The following is a 22,002-nucleotide window of genomic DNA, read 5'->3' as shown; positions in this document are numbered from 1 at the left end:
ATTCCTCTACCAATAAAAGCCCGTACGCCATATGCCTTCTTCACCGCACTATTTACCTGGGTGGCAACTTTCAAAGATTTGTGTACATGGACACCAAGATCCCTCTGCTCATCCACACTACCAAGTATCCGACCATTAGCCCAGTACCCCATTTTTTTATTACTCTTACCAAAGTGAATCACCTCACACTTAGCTACATTGAACTCCATTTGCCACCTTTCTGCCCAGTTCTGCAGCTTATCTATATCCCGCTGTAACCTGCCACATCCTTCCTCACTGTCTACAACTCCTCCGACTTTCGTATCCGAGAATTGAGTCCTGTCTTTTATTTTAACTTTCTGCCTCCGTTCCTGTATGGTCATAGGCATGAACATCTAGTCAAGAATCTTAAAGTCATGTTAGAATCAAAGAATAGCAAATTTACTGCAATGGATAATGTACCATCTGTAGATTCTGTTCGCCAAGCTGGAAGTTTTTGTTGCAAACGTTTCGTCCCCTGGCTAGGCGACATCATCAGTGCTTGGGAGCCTCCTGCAAAGCGCTTCTTTGATGTTTCCTCCGGTGTTTATAGTGGTCTGTCCCTGCCGCTTCCGGTTGTCAGTTTCAGCTGTCCGCTGTAGTGGTTGGTATATTGGGTCCAGGTCGATGTGCCACACACGCAGACAACAAGCAACATGAATTCGACTGGGGCAACACTACTATCATAGGGCAAGCCACTCAGAGAACAGCCAGGGAATTCCTAGAGGCATGGCATTCATCCACAAACTCCATCAACAAACACATCGACCTGGACCCAATATACTAACTACTACAGCAGGAGGCTCCCAAGCACTGATGATGTCACCTAGCCAGGGGACGAAACGATTGCAACAAAAACTTCCAGCTCGGCGGACAGAACCACAACAACGAGCACCCGAGCTACAAATCTTCGCATAAACTTTGATCATCTGTAGAGGATGAGCAGTATTACTTACTTCAGTCTTAATATTAATCTCGACCTTCTTGTTTAAGCATCTTGACAAAGTATTGATATCATTGCTTTTAGCAGCGTTAAGGAATTCTTTCTCTGCTGGCAACACTGTATTGGAAAAGGAAACATAAGTAATTCCAGTTACTTCTGTGAATATATATAAACCCATCAAAGTTTTAGAATAAAGAAAACATGACAAAATGACATTGACAGATTTTTTGCTTCCTTTGATTTACAGCAGCATCAGAAGGCAAGAACTTGTATTAACATAATGGTTTTCAATTCTTACATTTTCCCTAAGTCATATGTAGCCCTTGTAGCCTTCAGTAAAGGTAAGTGAGGCAGTTAATCTGTGCATAACAGGTACAACAAACTGCGAAAGAGATGAAGAACCAGTTTCTTTTTCAGCATTGGTTGAAGAAAAAATGACTACATTATCCAGTTCTTCTTCAAATGAAATCATTAATTTCAGTGGATACAAAGTCTTGCTTTCAGTCCTCATATGATGCAAAATGCCTCTGATAATGCAACGCTGTCTTCAGAGTGCATTACATCTAGAAATGGTTTTGAGTATTGGAGGAGACTGCAACTCTCAGCCTTTTGATTTAGATGAAACTACTACTACCAACCGAATTATACTGACAACTGAACATAACCACTTGTTCAAGACAAGTACCTCATAGAAACTGCATTTCAGATGCAGACTTCATATAAAATCCTGATTAATCGCATTTGAACAAACATTTGAAGGTTTGCTTTTTCTTTCCCTCACCCATATTTTCCAGAAAGAGAGGAGTGAAGTTTCAATAGCAGTTAAACTGTGATTTGCTTCAAGTTTTGTGAATTTGAATTCCTTCCGCTTGGGAGGTATAAGAACATTTTCCTTAAAGAGACAGGTCAGTAGTGAGTGGTTGAAGTCAATAACAGATGCCTTTAAGGGGAGCCTAGACAAGCGTAACAGACAAAAGGAAGGAAATGATTATGCTGACAGTTACAGATTTAAAAAGATGGGAGGACCCTTGAGTGGTTGAATTGGTTGGGGTGAATGGCCTGTTTTTGACCATATAAACCTATGCGATAGAAATGTACAGCATGGAAATAGACTCTTTGGTCCAACTCGTTCATGCCAACCAGATATCCTAAATTAATCTAGTCCCATTTGCCAGCATTTGGCCCATATCCCTCTAAATCCTCCCTATTCATATACCCATCCAGATGCCTTTTAAATGCTGTAATTGTACCAGCCTCCACCACTTCCTCTGGCAGCTCATTCCATACACTCACCACCCTCTGCGTGAAAATGTCCCTTAGGTGCCTTTTAAATCTTTCCTCTCACTCTTTAGAAAAGGGTTCTTTGGACTGTAGCAGGAAATCAGAGCACCCGGACGAAACCCATGCAGACACGGGGGAATGTGCAAACTCTACAATCTCAGTGTGGTTGATCTGGCTCATGTTGGCTTGACATTTTTTGCTATTGAAAACAAGACAGAGTTTTCTCCCTGTCCATTTGTGTCATGCTCATGTTTACTTTTCTGAAGAGCTCCGATACTATGTTTGATACTGGATCAATCTAGAAGTTTTTCTATGATAGAATCTATCTAACAGCCCAAACAGTAATCTGTAAAAACAGTATCTACCAAAATATGTACTTGTGACTATGGGGAATTATGTATGGATCAATGTCCATTCTTGTTATCAAGATTAGAAAAACTTCCAGGGATCTTGTTGAAGAAAGACTGTACACTGTGTTAAATTACAAATAACATTCACACGACACAAGTGATGTACAATGACCATCCCCAACCAGCGAGAGTCTGACTCACTCCTTTCAACATTCAATGACATTACCAATTAAGCGAAGCTCTTATCATTGACATCTGCTGACCAGCAATATAACCACATGTATATTATCAACCAGAGACTGGACAACTTGGAGTGAATAATTTACCTCTTGACCTCCCAAATACTGTTCACCATTAAGACACAAGTTCAGAGTGTGATGGAATAACATCACATGTGCTGAGATGGGTGCAGCTCCAATAACAATCAAGAAGCTTGACATCATCCAGGACAAGGAAGTCCACTTGGTTGGCACTCATCAACCATCCACATACAGTGACAGTAGTGTTCATGATACACTGCATAAACATATTAAGGCTCCTTCGACAGTTGCTTTTCCAAACATGCAACCTCTTCAAACACAAGGGCAACCAACTCATGGAACCTTGCAAGTTTCACTCCAAGTCACACACCATCCTCTACGATATTCAACATTCCTTTACAACCACTGGGTCAAAACCCTGGAATTCCCTTCCTAACTGTACTGTCTGTATGAGGTAGGTGCTCCCAAATGTTACTATATTAACAACTTCCCTGATTACATCCAATTCATCCATAATGTTTACAGATAAATTATCACATACTGTCGAGATCAGAGTGGTGCTGGAAAAGCATAGCATCTGAGGAGCAGGAAAATCAACGTTTCGGGTAAAAGCCCTTCATCAGGAATCCCGATGAAGGGCTTTTGCCCGAAACGTCGATTTTCTTGCTCCTCGGATGCTGCCTGACCTGCTGTGCTTTTCCAGCACCACTCTGATCTAAACTCTGGTTTCCAGCATCTGCAGTCCTCACTTTTGCCTATCACATATTGTAGTTAAACTACAATGCTCATATGTATTTTATATCTATTTTGGTTAAAAATTCAAAACTTTTACTGCCTCCCAACTCAACAAAAACGGGGATGAAATGGAAAATGTGAACCATTCAAGGACTAACAATGTCAAGAAAACCACTAAGAAAAAGGAGCAGAGGTTTGACATAGAAATTAATAAGGACAAACACTTATCAATTGGAGTGCTTAATTAACAAACTATAATTTTCCTTTGCACTAACAATGACTGTGTTGCGTCATTCAAGTATCCAACAAAAAACTCAAAAGACCAGGAACAGAACATATTTCTGATCTCCTCTTAACTCTTGGTTACGGCAAACTGGACAGTCAACAATATCATCCAGCCCTGGGCAGCTCCATACCATGGAACCACTGAGAACTCTGTGTGGGTCTGAGTTTGAGAAGCAAGGATTGCACTCATTACTGAGGGAATGTTGCATTGTCTGAAGCTTGATCAGGGATTGACTCAAGGTTCATTGCTGTCCACCCAATGGATAGAAAAAGAGCCTATACTTAAAAACACAGCAATTCTGGTTTCTCAGGCCAAGGTCTATCCCCACATTAGCACTGAAAACAAACGGCCATTCCTGATGAAGGGCTTTTGCCCTAAATGTCGATTTTCCTGCTCATCAGATGCTGCCTGACCTGCACCACTCTAATCTTGACTCTGATCTCCAGCATCTGCAGTGCTCACTTTCGCCAAATGTCTATACGAAAATTATCCCCGGGTTGTCCAGATATTGTGAATATCAACATTACATACTGTATGTAATATACCTTTATGTATATGCACAACTCTTGGTAAAATGTTGAGTGACTGGTTTAAAGCCTCTTAACTCTACAATACATCCCGGTACTATCACAGTCCCAAATCGAAAACACCCAAATTCATGTGTACTCACGGATCTCCATTTGAGATGATCCATCCCGTGAGGGACCCTTGACGAAGCTTTCGACCAGTTCTTTCATGTTTCTCAACGAAGGTTGCATAGTTCACAAGGAATTGCTGTTATTCGATATGCCAATCTGAAACACTACAGATTTACATATATTTAAATTAAAACGACCTGCGAACTAATACGTAAAAGAGACTCAGCTTTTTCAACTATTTTAAGGGGTGTACACTTACCAAAGACCAATACCTGATGAAGTTTATTTTTCTCGTCGCTCTGATCGGACGACAGCCTGCATACAACTAATCTCAAGGCTGAAACCTGTTTTATCAGGTGGATACTTTCAGCGTTAGAAAGCCCAGAGGGTGTGCCTGCTGTTAAAACGTCAGTATGAGCTTTGACATGATAGGGTTGGTCCTGGCTCTGTGCTAACAGATTCGCTGCTGCCTTTCTCGAAGGTATCAGACATTAGGTGGTGAAACTTAAAAAAAAAGACTGCAAGCTAAAAAAAAAATCAAAGCCTGTGCGGGTATGTTTAGTCTGATTTTCTCCTCCCAGGGTCTCGCACGAGAGAAAGAAACACATTTTGACCAACAATTTATGGTGTGGTGGTAGTATCCCTGCCTTTGAGCTAGGAGGTCCGGTTTCAAGTCCCACCTGCCTTCGTAGAGGTATGTAGTAGCATATCTGAACAATCTGACGTTAATAGAGACCGGGGTCAGTTGGCTGGATGTTCAATCCCTGCACTGGCTGAAGTTACCATCAAAGATACACCTTCTTCACCTCTCCTCTTGCTGAAAAAGCATGGCGATCCTTTGGTTAAATCACCACCAGTCATCTCTGTGTACTGACTGAGCAGCCTGATGGTCTGGTACTATGGCAGCTTTCTCTTTTATTCAGATGGTGGTGACTGCAATGGTCAAAACTGCAATGCCAACCTTTTTCAACATTTTAAACAGGGAGTTATAAAACAAGGTCGCAGCTATTCGGGTACAATCCCTACAGTCCATTTAAGTTTCATGCACAAGAGCGGAGATAAAATACCCTGCTATCCGTAAACAGCTCAACCCAGTTTATACTCCTCGCTAGAGAGGCACTGTGTCTGAGTTCAACTGCCACCTGCTCCAGAGGTAACATCTCCACACAAGTTGATTAGAAAATATCTATATTTCTTGCTGGCTTGACTAGTTTTAATGTTGCGAAAATTTGGAAAGGACTGTTCCATGTGTTAATGCCAAAAGGGCTGATCAGTAAGGGCACCTGGATCTATGAATATCAGGAATGTATATGAAAAAAAGTGGAACCTGGATTTGGTTTCTGATGTTTTTGGTTCACACTTGCGTGGGCTGACAAAACAGAAAGTTTGAAAACTTAATGACAACAATGAGGAAGAAGGGTTCTGAACAGTCACAAGACTCTGTTTATCACTCCACAGATGCTGCCAGATCTGAGTTTCTCCAGCAATTGCTATTTTTGTTTGAGTTTACATTGTGTTCAGCTTTCAGAATAAAAGGGAGAGGTTGATGCAGTTTCCCAAACTTGAAAACATTTTGGCTTGGCAGTCCACATTCCTACCAAAATCCACTGCAATTCCTGCCAATTTAATAATCACTGAATGCTGCTTGGAGGGCACCCGTGAATGATGCCTGCAATTGGAGAGGTGCTGACCATTCCCAGCCAGGATTTTGCTATTCCTGAGATATTTAAGCAATGTGTAAGCATATGTAGCAAGACCTTGACAATATTCAGGTGAGGACTGAAACATGTCCAAAATATAACTTGCCACTTAAGCACCAAGTAATGACTATTACAAGTAAGTACCCAACTACCTTAATTTGACATTCAACATTATTACAATCACCAAAACTTCCACTATCAACATCCTGTAGGTCACCACCAGCCAGCAACTTAGAATCATAGAATCCAGACAGTGTGGAAGCAGACCTTTGGCTCATCAAGTCTACACAACCCTTGGAAGAGCATCCCAACCAGACCCACCCCAACACCTTATCCCTGTAACTCTGCATTTCCCATGGCTAATCACCTAGCCTACACATCTTTGGACTGTGGAAACCAAAGCAGCTGAAGAAAACTCAGACACAGGGAGAATGTGCAAACTCCACGCAGACAGTCATCTGAGAATGGAATCAAACCTGGGTCCCTAGTGCTGTGAGACAGCAGTGTTAGTCACTGAGCTACCATGCTGCCCACAACCTAAATGGATCAACTGCACATGTACTATACCTTCCATGGTAGCTCACAGCAATATTTCCTTCTGCTGTTGCACAGACCTCTGAGGTCCATGTGTGGCAGTGACTTCTGGAAGCAGAAGCCACTTATCGGCACGGCAATTTGCAAGTGCAGAACTTAGCAGTAGTTGCATGGGTTCATTGCTCAGAGGAAATGTTGGGCAACAGCTAGGTATTCTCTGGTGAGTGACTCGCGACCTAATTCCTAAAAGCTTTTCCCCATCTCCAATATACCAGTCAGGGATGTGATTGAATACTCGCTATTTGCCTGGACTAGATGCAGTTCCAATAACGTACAAGGAGCTCAACTCCACCAGTGTGTACAACTCTATCAGATGCACTACAGTAAAACCCAAGGACATCAACAACAGTGCCTTCCAAACCTAGTGACCTTGACTACCAAGATAACAATGTTAGCAGATGCATGATAACGTCATCCGTTCCCCTCCAAGTAACACAACTTCTTGCTTTGGAAACCTACCACTATTATTCCATTTGTTTTAATATCCTGGAATTCCCACCTAAAAACACTATCAGAATATCTTCATCACATGGAGTCCAATGCTTTGAAGAAAGAAGTAACTCGCCATAGCTTCAAGAACAATTTGGAATAGGCATTACATTCTGGCTCAGAATCAGTTAGATGGACAGAAAGAGACATTAGTAGTGGGTTAGATTAAAAGCACAAGATCAGAAATCAAAAGGACTGCTAAGTACAGTTAGTAAGACCGTCAAGTAAGACAGTGAAAATGAGGACTCAGACTAGTTCTGGCAACAACTGAAGGAAAACTTGAGGAAAGTCAGTACTGCAGATGCTGGAGATCAGAGTCGAAATGTGTGGCTCTGGAAAACCACAGCAGGTCAGGCAGCATCCGAGGAGCAAGAGAGTCGCCCTTCCAGGCATAATCCCTTCATCAGGAATATGGGTAGGCGGCAAGAAGGGCTGAGAGATAAATAGGAGACTGGGGGGGGGGTAAGGCGATAGGTAGATGCAGGTGGGGGGTTGTGATAGTGATAGTTCGGAGGGGAGGGTGGAGCGGATAGGTGGGAAGGAAGATTGACAGATAGAACAGTTCAAAAGGGCGGTGCCGGGTTGGAGGTTAGATCTGGGATAAGGAGGGGAGATTAGGAAACTGGTGAACTCGACATTGATGCTTTGTGATTGAAAGGTCCCAAGGCGGAAGATGAGGCGTTCCTTCCCCAGTCGTCCGGTGGCTTGGATTTGGCAATGGAGACCCAGGACTTGTATGCCCTTGGCAGAGTGGGAGGGGGAGTTGAAGTGGTCGGTCACAGGGCAGCGGGCTTGTTTGGTGCGTGTGTCCCAGAGATGTTCCTGAAACATTCCATGAGTTGGCGTCCTATCTCCCTAATGTAGAGGAGACCACATTGAGAGCAATAGACTCAGCAGATGAGGTGTTTAGATGTGCAGGAATCTCTCTGCCGGTGGTGAAAAGATCCTTTGGGGGCCTTGGACGGAAGTGAGGACGCAAGTTTTGAGGTTTGCAATTTATTGCTGTTGTCCAATAATTTGAATGAACACACCCTCTGCAATCCAACCTCCTGACACATTTTCCAGTTGCAATGCAAACTGCTTTTCTCTCCTCTAATGCTCTTCAAGTCATACATGTTACTAATTCTTATCTGAATGTTACAGTCAAACGGTTAAAAGCTTAAAAGCCCAATTTCTGCTGACTTTGTCTTCACTTTTATTTTTATATTTCAACATCTTTTTATTCCACATTAACATTTCTAATATCCAGATGTTAAAATTTGTGCAAATCTGTTTAAAAAGTAAAACAATATCTCCTGGGCCTGCCACTTCCTTTGGAGGTACACTGCATAGTGAACAAAATTCATGTTTTAAAACAAACCACTACAGGAAAATCTTATTAAAATATAGCTAGTAGACCAATATAGAAGATAATAAGTATTCAAACAGATTCAAATCACTAAACATATTTAATAAATAGAATCAAGTAAATGATTTGGATGTAAACATAGGAAGTATAGTTAGTAAGTTTGCAGATGACTCCAAAATTGGTGGTGTACAGCAAAGAAGGTTACCTCAGCGGGATCTTGATCAGATGGGGCAATAGGCTGAGGATTGGTAGACGGACTTCACTTTAGATAAATGTGAGGTGCTACATTTTGAAAAGGCAAATCAGGGCAGGATTTATACACATAATGCTAAGGTCCAGGGGAGTGTTGCTGAACAAAGAGACCTTGGAGTGCAGGTTTATAGTTCCTTGCAAGTGGAGCCACAGGTAGATAGGATAGTAAAGAAGGCATTCCTTTATTGGTCAGGCCATCGAGAATAGGAGTTGAGAAGTCATGTTGCGGCTGTACAGGACATTGATTAGGCCACTTTTGGAATATCGTGTGTAATTCTGATCTCCCCGCTATAAGAAGAATGTTGTGAAACTTGAAAGGGCTCAGAAAAGATTTACAAGGATCTTGCCAGGGTTGGAGGATTTGAGATATAGGGAGAGGCTGAATAGGTTGGGGCTGTTTTCCCTGGAGCAGTGTAGGCTGAGGGGTGACCTTATACAGGTTTATAAAATCATAAAGGGCATAGATGGGGTAAATAGACAAGGTCTTTCCCCTAGTGTGGGCATATGTTTAGGGTAAGAGGGGAAAGATTTAAAAGGGACCTAAGGAACATCTTTTTCACACAAAGGGTGGTGCGTGTATGGAATGCTGGAAGCTGATACAATGAAAATATTTAAAAGACATCTCGATGGATATATGAATAAGAAGGGTTTAGAGGGATACGGGCCATTTGCTGGCAAATGGGACTAGATTAATTTAGGATGTATGAGTTGGACCAAAGGGTCTGTTTCCATGCTGTACAACTCTATGACTAACACACATGAATACTTCAATGAAACTAGGAAAAACCAAAACCCACTACAACAATCAAGAAGTACCATTTCACCCAATAGAAATACTTTATTTTTTAAAATACACTTGCATCTTTTGATAAATAAATTGAGTACATGAATAGCGATCTTTTTATACAAACATAAATGATTGAAAAAATTTTTACTATAAAAAAAAGTCTTTTACACACTTTTGAATATTACATGATATTTTAAATTTCTTGATTTATATTTTCCAGGATTAAAAAACTTGCATTGTTCTTAGTTTAAAGAACAGATTTCATGATTCCATATCTATTTAAATTCAGTCTGGAAAAGTAATTATATATTACTGATAGTCATTATAATTTATCTTGACATCTAAAATTTCTGGCTTAAATATCTATGGAACAATTGCTCAACAAATTGATAAAAGTGAAAATAAACTATATAAACTATACCAACTATATAAACAAAAGTGCTTTATAACATGTACTGGACACTGTGCATTATCAAAATGACAATTAATTTATTTTAAATCAGTTTGTTTTATTAGCTTATTTATTTAAAAAATCTATCAATGGTGTTTTTGGAACCATTACATCTTGCTTTCTTGGTTATTTGTTGCTGGGTTGTGGATCCAGTTCTGAAAACAATTTTAAAAAGAAAATATTCAATAAACAAATTTACAAACAACAAAACAGCAAGAATTACAAACAGACCGACTCTTCAATTTATCTCTGGATTTAGATCATACTAGCATTTTATACAAGGATGAATAAAATGAAAGTGTGCTGATTCTCCTTTCACATTTTGTTTGAGGGTAGTAGTGGAAGAAGAAAAAGAACTGATTACCCACTCAAAAAGCTAAGTCTAATATTAAAGTTACACAGACTAAAGAGCACAGTTAGCTTTGTCACATCTTCATTTCTTTGTACAGCAAATTCCCAATACTACTCATATTCAGTGAGATTTAAATCATGAAATCAGATCCTTCCTGACATTTAAACTCAGGGACATGCTGGCACATTACCCAGCAATCAGCAACCACATTATGACATTGTGAGTATCTTTGATATTTTTTCTTTATACTTTCATGGGATGCAGAGTTAGCATTTTGTCAACATCCTCTGTGAACTGAGTGGGTTTTAGAAGGCAGTTAGGAGTCAACTATATTCTGACTCCAAATTTACAACATGTAAGGCAGGCATATATCCAATTTCCTTCTCCGAAGGGCAATCCAAATGGGTTCTTACAATAACCATAGTTACTATTACTGAGAAAAGCTTACAATTCCACAGTTCTTCAGTTTTCTTTATTAATTTGAATTTAAACTCCAAGATTTTGAGGCCATACCCCCAAACATTAGCCAGGGCCTCTGGATAACCACGACACCATCATCTCCCTCGCTTCACAATCAGCAGGAACACTAAATATAAACTTTCTAGTTTTATATAAATGGATCTCCCCAGCTGCCAGCCTTAAAAACATTAAGCACTGATTTTGTTACAAAATACCTATTTTCAGACTTCCTCCCAATCATTTTGGTAGTAAAATGTCAATTTCTCAAAGAAACGTACAATTCTCACAATCTGAAACTGGTAACTAACAATGTTCTTTCCTTATTAAAATACATCAGACACAACATGAACTCCAAGTCTCCTATTTCAAAAGGTGTTTTGTACAAGTTTGTCGAAACATACATCTCAACCTCGTGAGATAATCATATAGAAACATAAAAATGAAGAAAGTATTTCAATTTTTTATACAAATACAATAAATGTTACCCCAAAGATAAGACTTAGGGCTGTAGTGAAAAACTAATATAGAAAACACAGCCATATCCATGAATAAAAATACACATCAAAACTATTTCATTACAAAGCCATGGTTTTGTAGAAATACAGATTCTATAATGTAACATATATAAATAACACAAAGTTATAATCAGACAGTAGAGATACAGTACAACCTTTATTATCTCACCTTTTAGTTCGAATGCTTGAATTTGAAGGCTGTTTCCCCAACACTGTCGGACCTATCAAAATAAACATATTACCCTTTTTTCTTGACACAGATTAACTAATTCATAAGTAACAGCATCCTATTCCAACTCTACACCAAGTTAAAATATTTGTTGCAAGGATTATTTCACTTTTTGGAGGAGTGAAATTATTATGCTTGTCCAATTGAAGGATTTCAGTAAAGGGAATGGAACATTTTCTGATTTTATGAGCATTACCAAACACACCTCCAGGTCAGACAGGCCAGATGGTCAAGCAGCTGACTCAAATTCTCGACTTCTATTCCCCCCAAAAATCAGAAGTTTTCCAAATTGTTACAATAATATTTAAATAAAAAACATCCCAAAATGTTTTACAGGAGCGTAATAAAACAAAAGTTAGGATCAAGCCACATCAAAGTCTGTATGAGGAAAATTGGCCAGAAACTTGTTCACTGACAAAAATATTAAACAGAACTCGGGGGAGTGTACAGCCAGAGTTAGTAATCCAGAGGTTTAGGCAGGGATTCTACAGGCAGAAGTTGATGGAATTTAAGTTCAATTAATTAATAAACAATTTGGACTTAAAAGCTAATCTTGTAATGGGAGAGTCATTGTGGACTTGTTGGGCCAAAGGGCCTGTTTTCACACTGAAGGGAATCTAAACTAATCTCAACTTTTTGGACAGGAAATCTATAGTCATGCCGAGTGACCTCAAACCCAAAGTAAGGTGGTTTATTCTTATATGTCCTCTCAAAAAACCTAGCATGCACACAGTCATATCAAAATACTACATAAAAATCAAAATGAGTGACAACTAACAGATAATGAGCATTAGACCAGGTGCCAGAAACAACAACAACACAACCGACGCTATTGATTCTGCCGTGTTCTCCTTATGAACGTCTGATAACTTGTGCTAAAATTGGATGAGCTGTCAGTCAGGCAACAGGCTGACATTCAAACAGAAGTATCCCTTACACCCAAAGTCCTAGACACCATAACCACCATCTCTGGCTAAGTCCTCAACAGGGTTGGATCACTCGTGTAGTTTAAACAGTGGTACACAGTCTAGAATACAACAACGTGCTGTGGATGTAACCAAAGATCTGGCTTTTGGATTTGGTGATTTGTAATGAGGCAGATTTAATAAATGATCTCAGAATAAAAGATCCCTGATGAAATTGTGATCACAGCATGGTAGGTTTTAGCATTCAGTTTGAGAGAGAAGAACTTCAGTCAGAAATAACTGGGCTAAGCTTAAGTGAGAATAATAAAAAGGAATGAGGGCAGAGCTAGCTGGAGTGGACTGGGAAAGGCATTTAGCAGCAAAGATGTCTGAGGGACAATAGCAGATGTTGAAGAAAATAGATTCTTCAACCACACCTCCCCCTCACTGGGGATGAACAATTAGTCCTCAGTAAAGGTCTCACTACGTTCCTGGATCAATGAAGTCCATACCCGTTGCAACATTGAACTTTTCTTCAGTCACCTCTGTGCTTACTTTTTAAATTGTGATTTCTACTCATCCTCCAAGGACCCCTTCCCCCACCTCCAGCATCCTCCATCCACTTGGACACCCCATGCACCCTATTACCCACCCTTGACGTCTATCTCTAACAGCCACCGTAACACTGACCGCCTCAACCTGTCCACCCCTTTCACCCACTCCACCCTCTCACCCTCGCAAAGCACACCCGTTCACTCCCTCTGCTCCAACCCCAATCTCACCATTGAACCAGTGGACGGGGGACCAATGGTATTTTGGTGCATCGACCACTAGACCGCTGAAGCCAGGCATCAATGCACGGACACCTCCACCTCCTGGCTAATCGACCATGACCTCACCTCCCATCACCAAACCATCATCTCCCAGACTATCCACAACCTCGTCACCTCAAGGGATCTCCCATCCACGGCCCCCGAATGTCATAATCACAGAACCTCACACGGTCCGGTTCTACCTTTTACCCAAAATCCACAAACCTGGTCGACGTATCATCTCTACCAGCTCCTGCCCCACTGAATGGGTCTCTTCATATTTCAACAACATCCTGTCTCCATGGGTCCAGGAACTCCACGTACATTCGGGACACCACCCACACCCTCCACCTCCTCCATGACCTTCATTTCCCCTGGCCCCAACCCCTCATCTTCACCATGGACAACCATCCATCCATATACACATCTATCCGCCATGGCAAAGGCCTCCAAGCCCTCCATTTCTTCCTCTCCCACCAACCCAACCAGTACCCCTTCACTGACACACTCATTTGACTAGCTGAACTGTTCCTCACCCTCAACAACCTCTCCTTTGAATCCTCCCACTTCCATCAGGCCAGAGGGATAGCCATAGACACCCACATGGGCCCCAGCTATTTCTGCCTCTTCATAGGATGTGGAGAATAGTCCATCTTCTGCAGTTACACCAGCACCAGCCCCCACCTTTTCCTCTACTATATTGATGACTTTATCGGTACCATCTCATGGTCCCACAAGGATGTGGAACAGGTCATCAATTTCACCAACGCCTTTCACCCTGACCTCAACTTCATCTGGAACATTCCGGACACCTCCCTCCCCTTCCTGGATCTCTCATTCTCCATTCCCGGCAACCGAATCAACACAGACATCTATTTCAAACCCACTGACTCCCACAGCTACCTGGACTGCACCTCCTCCCACAACCCCTCCTGTAAAAGCGCGATCTATAACTCCCAGCTTTTCCCCTCTGCTGAATCTGCTCCCAGGAGGAGCAATTCCAGTCCAGGATATCCCAGATAGCATCCTATTTCAAGGACTGCAATTTCCCCTCCCATGTGATCAATAATGGCCTCCAGTACATCTCCTCCATATCCGCACTTCTGCCCTTGAACCCTACCCCTTCAACCGCAACAACAATACTACCCGCCCCCCCAATCCTCACCTTCCACCCTACTAATCTCCAGATACAGCACATTATCCTCTGCCATTTCCGCCACCTACAATCAGAACCCATCACCAGAGATATATTTCCCTCCCCACCCCTCTCTGCATTCTGCAGAAACCATTCCCTCCATGACTGCCTCGTTAGTTTCATGCCCCAACCAACCACCCTCTACTCCCGGCAGCTTCCCCTGCCACCACAAGAGGTGTAAAACCTATGCCCATACCTCCTCCCTCACCTCTGTCCAATGCCCAAAGGATCTTTCTAAACCCGGCAGAAATTTTCCTGCACATCCTAACACCTCATCTACTGTGTCCATTGCTCTCAATGTGGTCTCCTCTAGATTAGGGAGACAAGATACCAACTCATGGAATGTTTCTGGCAACATCTCTGGGACACACGCACCAAACAGCCCCACCACCTCGTGACCAACCACTTCAACTCATCCTCCCACTCCCCAAGGACATGTAAGTCCTGGGCTTCCTCCACTGCCAAATCCAAGACACCCGACAACTGGAGGAAGAACGCCTCATCTTCCGCATTGGGATCCTTCAACCACAAGTCATCAATATCGACTTCACTAGTTTCCAAATCTCCCCTGTCCCCCACCTCATCCCAGATCCAACCCGGCACCGCCCTCTTGAAGTGTCTTACCTGTCCATCTTCCTTCCCATCTATCTGCTCCACCCTCCCCTCCGACCTGTCACCATCACTCCTCTACCTCCATCTACCTTCTCCCCAGCCTCACCCCCACCCTCCTATTTATCTCTCAGTTTTCCCTCCCCCCACATTCCTGATAAAGGGCTTATGCCCGAAATGTCAATTCTCCTGCTCCTTGGCTGCTGCCTGACCTGCTGTGCTTTTCCAGCGCCACAATTTTCAACACAAATCCAGTGATACTACTAGCTCGCCCATTAATAAAGTAATTCCACTTTAACAACCATGTGCCCAAATGTGGTATCTGACTTGGATCAGAGCCAGACAAAAGCAATATAGCAGTCTCAATCTCTACTGAGATGGCTGATTACCATTTGCACAGTAAATAACATTATAATTGCTCCTGAGCTTGGGAGTGGAAAAAACAGCCAGGACACGCAATCCTGAAGGCTTTCTATTGTAATCATGTTGAAGCAAGCACATACAAATATCTGGATGTCAATTAAAGCTACATTGGGCTGGCGGTTTCCCATGACCTCCCCGCAGTGATTCAATTGGATGACTGGATGTCATCACATTCCAGGATAAATCTTCACTTTAATAACATTGAATAGAACTCATCAAACAGTAATAACAAAATTGAACAGTGGAAAAATGATATCTCACCCATTTCATTTGAATTGCATTCTGTGGTACATGAGTGTGTTGGTCTTTCAGTTAGTTCTTGTATAACCCCTTGATTTAGACAAATGTCAACGTGCTTGTTGAACAATGAGAGATCAGTTGTTTCTTGGTTAATGTTACAAATTGGACAAACTAGGCCAACTGGTTCCTCTAACTGAACAGTAGGCCTTTCCTGTGATGATCTGGTGTTCTTTAGTAACTGGTTTGACTGTTGCTGTTCAGTTCCCTGCATTAACTGGTCATATTGTACAAATGAAGGTTGATTTAACATGCCTGGACTTGATTCTTGCAGACTAAATTGCTTCTCCTTCTGCGTCATGTTAGTATATTTACTTGATAATTTGATGCTCTTTTGGTTGCAGTCTGAAAACTCCTCTTCGAACATATCTTCATCCTTCGTGAATGCCAAGCATTTTGCTGCACTATTAGGAAGTTGCACATGATTTGTAAGTATTGTTTTAATATTTCTTTGGTCACCAGGTTGCCCAATATAACACGTACTATTGTTTGTTGAAGCTTCCCAGTTAATGCTGTTATTTTTGGTTTCTCCTTGTAAATATGTTTCTGAAGGTCTCTGATTTAACTGATCACTTTTTAGATTGATGATTGCATTTTTCAAATTATTATCCAAGCCAGATGTTGTCTTTATATAACTTGCTTTTGATTCTCCTATAGTCTCTGCAACTTCAAGAGGCCTAGTTACATATAGGCACTCATCATGACGCTTGTTAAATGTCTCTAAAACTGGTATGCCCTGCCTTTTGAAACATATTGGACAAATACTGGTAGCCTTTAATTTTGGGTTTAGACCGCTGCCCTCACCATCAGTGCCTGGTGGGATTGTTCCAGCAGGTTTGTACCTTCCTTGTTGTTTCTTTGCAAGAACCTGGTTGAAAAAGGATTGTTGATTGCTTTGTTGGCACCTTTTACTGAAAAGACTCTCTGTTTTGGGTACTTCTGAAAGTTCTGCTTGATCCTTGACAACTGGATTGTCAGACATAGTGGTGCTCTCAGACTTTCCAGTAAACAAAAATTTGGTGATGCTTTTCTGGCCAGATTTTTTTTCCTCTTGTTGGACAAACCCAGACACCCGCACACCTGTACAGGGGGAAATGCAAGGGAGAAGTAATAACCCATTAAAAGCATGAAAGCAATAAATCACTAAATTTACCATGATAATCAAAGTGGGAAATATTCAAAGACACATGAGTGCACATGGAAGACTCAAAACTGGCTTGCATGTAACATATAAATAAAATAAAATATAAGTCTGATTAAACATAACTAACAGTGAATCAGCACAACGTATTGGTTCACTGTTTATTCAACACCCAAGCCAAGAGATCTGGGAACTTCCAATGAAAGGCGAACCTATTCCAGAGAGGAGAAATAAAAGCAATGGAGCAGCTATTCAAATCACTTTGAAGTTAATGCTGCTGCTCACTCTCTCAATCAGTGAATCATTCATGGCCTCAGATCATCCAAAATAAGGGAAAATTAATGCAATACTTGCGTTTTCTACAAATTCAAATTCTTATTACCTGTTTGAAAAGTCATAGAGAATACCTCCACCACCTTCCCCCCCATTGTTTTCTACAAAAATGTTCAAATACGTTCTGTTATTCCTCATACTTTTTACTGGAACTATCATTAAGATCACAATCTATGAATTTGTCATATGTACCGACAACAGAGCAACCACTCTTGCTGCCAGATGAATTTATTTATTGGAGTGATACAGACATTTCCTGCTATGATCTTGATTGTTTTTGTAAGCGATAAAGCAGAACTGAGTATGGAACAGCTGTTTCTTTTCTCCTACTCATCGTCGTTATATTTTCCCTGTTTTGACTGTGCTGATTGAATGTCAACCAGTATGTCTTTTCTTTTTGCAGATACTGATTGATCTCATTTCTACGTCCAATATTTTCTCCACCTATTACAAATATGCATTGCTTTTATTTTTTTATTTGAGACCCTTCTTAACTTCTCAGACAGCAAAACTATGCACCCTGTAGAAATTCGACATCTATCTTCCCTTTAGTGCCAAAGCACAACTTTATGCACATGTTATACTCTCCATATAGAAGAGCATGGAATTGCATGTTACCTAATAAAAAAGACCAACTGCTCTTTATAATCGCTTTTCATCATCTCTTCAAAGTGGATAAACTGTCACTTTCATCAGGATTAATAACATGTGTTATAGAGTATGTATTCATTTATTATTCTGGCTGAACATTACCCATAAGTCTCAGTCTTAGTGGCTGAGGATGCATGTTATTAATCTCAGTTTTCAGCAACTCATGTGCCACTGCAAATATTTCTTCTTCTTTAGAAACTGGTGCTGGAACTGTGCAGGCTCTGGTCTTCACTTCAAAGTTTACATTCTTCAGCTTTAGAGTTACTGTTTTCCCCTACGGTTTCAAAAGAAGAATTATTTTATGAATGAAATATTCCATGAAACGCCCACCAGGCTCAAAAGCTTCATGTTTGTTTTGAGAGTTTCACTATAGCCCATTTTAACAATATCCTGTTAACAAGCCTTCAAATACATTTTGGTCGGTAGAAAGAAAAAAAGCTTCGAAAAGACAAAAGCAGTACCTTTAGTCCCTCCTTTTGAAGATCTTCTTCAAGATCATGACAAAGTTCATGACATAAGCTATACTGCTCTGCTGCTTTACTCATTTCATGGAATGTCCTAGAATTCCAAAATAAGTCATGCATAATTTAGTTTCTAAGGTCAAAATATACAATGCACAGATAGCTTGATAATAATGCGCATGCTAACAGTATTCCTTTTAAAAAGTGTACCTAAAATACAATTCACTCAATTCTGGAGAATATATCACTTAAGAAAATTTTGGATTAGATTACTTTTAGGTTAGATTACTTAGAGTGTGGAAACAGGCCCTTCAGCCCAACAAGACCACACCGACCATCCGAAGAGCAACCCACCCAGATCCATTCCCTACATTTACCCCTTCACCTAACATTACAGGCAATTTAGCATGGCCAACTCACCTAACCTGCACATTTTTTGGACTGTGGGAGGAAACCAGAGAACCCGGAGGAAACCCACGCAGACACGGGGAGAATGTGCAAACTCCACACAGACAGGCGGGTATTGAACCCGGGTCTCTGGCGCTGTGAGGCAGCAGTGCTAACTGCTGTGCCACCGTGCCGCCCTAATTCTTGTGCTTCTATTAAAATATTTCATTATTTGCTAATGTAAATACTACTGCTATAAATGTCCTCTTTTCTTTGTTTTGAACTACCCTGATGAGTTTTTACATAAATCCTGTAAAGATGCCCTTACATGGAGACAATTTTCCTTGCTTTCAGCTCTGTCTTATTTTCATCTCCTAAAAAATTTGTAAGCGTCCATTTTCTACTACAATAGCCACATTGTTTTCCCTTTGAAAATCTGCCTCTTTCCACAAGACTGTTCACATTTTTAAAACTTCAAACCTAAAAGCTCACTCAAGAGCTAACTAAAACACTATTTTATGGCGAGTAATCAACCCTCAGTCTCCTCAGATCTTCCTCGACATTCTAGGTATAACTAGGTGAATCTTTCTTTCTGATATTTGCAATTAAATCATTCCAACAGCTTTTGGCAAGTGTAATTAGGTTTAGTTTTCATATCATTCACAATAAAGGTGTGTTCTTTCGTTAAAAGGACTTTGACATTCTCTTATGTTACCTCCATGGTAAACAAAACTAAATTAAAATTGCTGTCCATCAAGTTTCACATTAGGGATCAGACTCATCCAGTATTACTAAAAGCTGGGATCACAACAATTCTCAACTCAACTTCAAGGTTTTTCTTGCTGGTTTCTCAAAATACTTGATTCAATATAGGCAAAGCCCTGCCATCCACATCCTAATTTACTATGTTCCATTCACCCTAGCCTGTTGGTAACTTCCAGTGACTCTTCATTATCCTGAAGGACTGAACTCAAATACTTCATTCGCATTTGCAAATTTCTAAAAGGCCTCACTTCACCCTATGGTCTCCAGCTTTATATCCCTGCCAGGCTTCTAAAAACGTTATTTACCTTTCTCTGCTGAACCATTAGTAATAATGACTTCATTAGCCTCAACCTTACTTTTTGGAATGTGGTTCATATGCAAAACAGTTGTGAATTACTGCAAAAGACGTACCTTTCTGTGCTCATACTCTTCCGATCACCATCTCTACAACCAAAAAAAAAACCATTAAAAAACAATTTTATTTTGTCTTAAATATGTAAATTCAACATTCAGAGCTGTTTTAAAGCGGAGTTTGAACCAAGTCAACCGGAGTCATTGTTGCACTAAAGTGCATGTCACCTTTCAGGATGTCAATCCCAAAGTAACCTTTGTAGCCATTAGTGTTTACTTTAGGTTTAAGTTTCACAATTGATTAAATTACAATTTCTGAGGACAAGGTGAACACTTGCTTCTTATATATTATCAAGCCTAAAGATTCCTACCTCTATTCAATTTTTTGCTGTTTTCCTCATTTTTTGTGTTCAGCAAATTATTTGATTTTCTCCATTCAGTATTTCCCCACTGGTGATAAGCAGAAAATCTATTCCCAAATCTGCCTAAACTGATTATAAATGAGAAAGATCATTCAGCACCTTAGTTTATCCATCAGAGAGATCTTAACACCAACCAATCCAATTACTTGATCAGCATTTGGTGGCTCACTCCCCAATTTAGTAGCGTACCTTCACTCAGCATCTCAGACTGACTTGATACAGACTGAGAAGTTAGAAATGTAACCTATTTTCCAGATGATCAAAAAACCTATCTTACTCAACCTTGAATACTTCCAATGTCCAGCCTCCAGTGCTAACTGGAACAATGATTTTCACAGATTAACAGCTTGGGAGAAAACAAAAACTCATCTGTTTCTAAAATGGTAGATCTTTTATTTTAAAACCATGCCCGATGTTCTAATTTAACCAGGGAAAGATCCACTGAAAGACTTTTATGTTTCAATAAGATCACCTTTCATCCTCTAAAGTGCCTATAGGTTCAAACAACTCTCCATTTTCTCAGAAAACAACCCTTTATCCCAGGAATAAACACAATCTGAATCACTTTGAATACAAGTAAATTCGTCCTAAATAAGGAGGCCAAAACAGTATTCAGGACTCTATGTGTGGTCTCCTAATGCTGCTTGTGACTTTGATATTCCATCTCCTTGCAATAAACAGCAATATTTCATGTTTTTTTAATTACTTACTATTTCTGAATTCTAACTTGTCTTCTTCTCCTTCTTCTTAGACAATCCCTCCAACCCCCAGGTGGCATTCACTGACTCTGGAGTTGTCGGTCCTCAGGTAACTAAACAGTCTGATACTGGATCTACATGCCCTGCCACAGGTGAGAAAGGTGGTACTTGAAGATGTAGGTGGGTGGGACACTTGGAACTTTGTACTCTCCATCTGCTGTTTGTGTTTGACCTCCACCTGTGCCTTCAGAGATGCTAAAGATTGTTTTGACCAGACCCAAACAGGTTTTCCAAATTCATTACAATTTCAGGTGGGATATCTGTTAGGTGGAATGACTAAATGAATCATTCAATAATCAGAGTCCATTTCCGGTATCAAAGAGTTTATTAATGTTACACCTGTGGGAAGAAACTGTCTGGGAGTCCAGAAACTTCTTCACTGAACAAAGGAAAGACATCTATTTTTATACTTCTGTTTTCAGCTAGCCTTAGCACTTACAAACCAATTGCAAAACAATCATGTCATTGATTGGATGTATATGTAATCATTCAGGTCGATCATGTGACTGCATGATCAATCGAAGGATAGTTATAAGTCTTGACATGATCTCATGATGTTAACCAGATACCCTTATCACCTATTCTTGGGTTTTCACAATGCATGTTATTCAACTATATTCCAATTCTGCTGACCTCCTAACCTTTATTCATTCTTCCCTACTAACAAGCTGGGAGTTTCTGTCTGTCCACAGGAATTCAGTTAAATACTTCATGGCTATTACATTTAAAACTCCATTATTTATAAAGGTATGTGCATGTGCACATGTACCTATGATTACAATCACCTAAAGGATCCTAACTAATG

The 22,002-nt window shown here is 40.5% G+C and overlaps 1 protein-coding gene and 1 long non-coding RNA gene across 2 annotated transcripts in view; both read right to left on the bottom strand.

The window, feature by feature from the left end:
* Positions 1-4,851, bottom strand: part of LOC122547191 — a 7,535-nt gene extending 2,684 nt beyond the window's left edge. The window contains exons 1-3 of the long non-coding RNA XR_006310909.1: positions 4,771-4,851; positions 4,544-4,675; positions 975-1,078 (exon numbers count right to left, since the gene is read on the bottom strand). This is a non-coding gene — a long non-coding RNA (uncharacterized LOC122547191). The remainder of the gene's footprint in view (positions 1-974; positions 1,079-4,543; positions 4,676-4,770) is intronic.
* A 4,881-nt stretch (positions 4,852-9,732) lies between these two features.
* LOC122547190 (DNA polymerase kappa-like) lies at positions 9,733-21,164 on the bottom strand. The gene is made up of 6 exons (XM_043685798.1): positions 20,078-21,164; positions 18,515-18,611; positions 18,156-18,327; positions 15,893-17,008; positions 11,628-11,679; positions 9,733-10,287 (listed from the first exon to the last, which is right to left on the bottom strand). The coding sequence occupies exons 1-6, from the start codon at positions 20,089-20,091 to the stop codon at positions 10,203-10,205; spliced, it is 1,536 nt and encodes a 511-aa protein (XP_043541733.1). The 5' UTR covers positions 20,092-21,164; the 3' UTR covers positions 9,733-10,202.
* Positions 21,165-22,002: the final 838 nt, after the last annotated feature.

The sequence above is a fragment of the Chiloscyllium plagiosum genome, unplaced genomic scaffold (assembly GCF_004010195.1).
Source record: "Chiloscyllium plagiosum isolate BGI_BamShark_2017 unplaced genomic scaffold, ASM401019v2 scaf_14053, whole genome shotgun sequence".
Taxonomy (NCBI): Eukaryota; Metazoa; Chordata; class Chondrichthyes; order Orectolobiformes; family Hemiscylliidae; genus Chiloscyllium; species Chiloscyllium plagiosum.
Note: the sequence above shows the minus strand (reverse complement) of the source record. Positions and strands in the feature narration are given on the sequence as shown.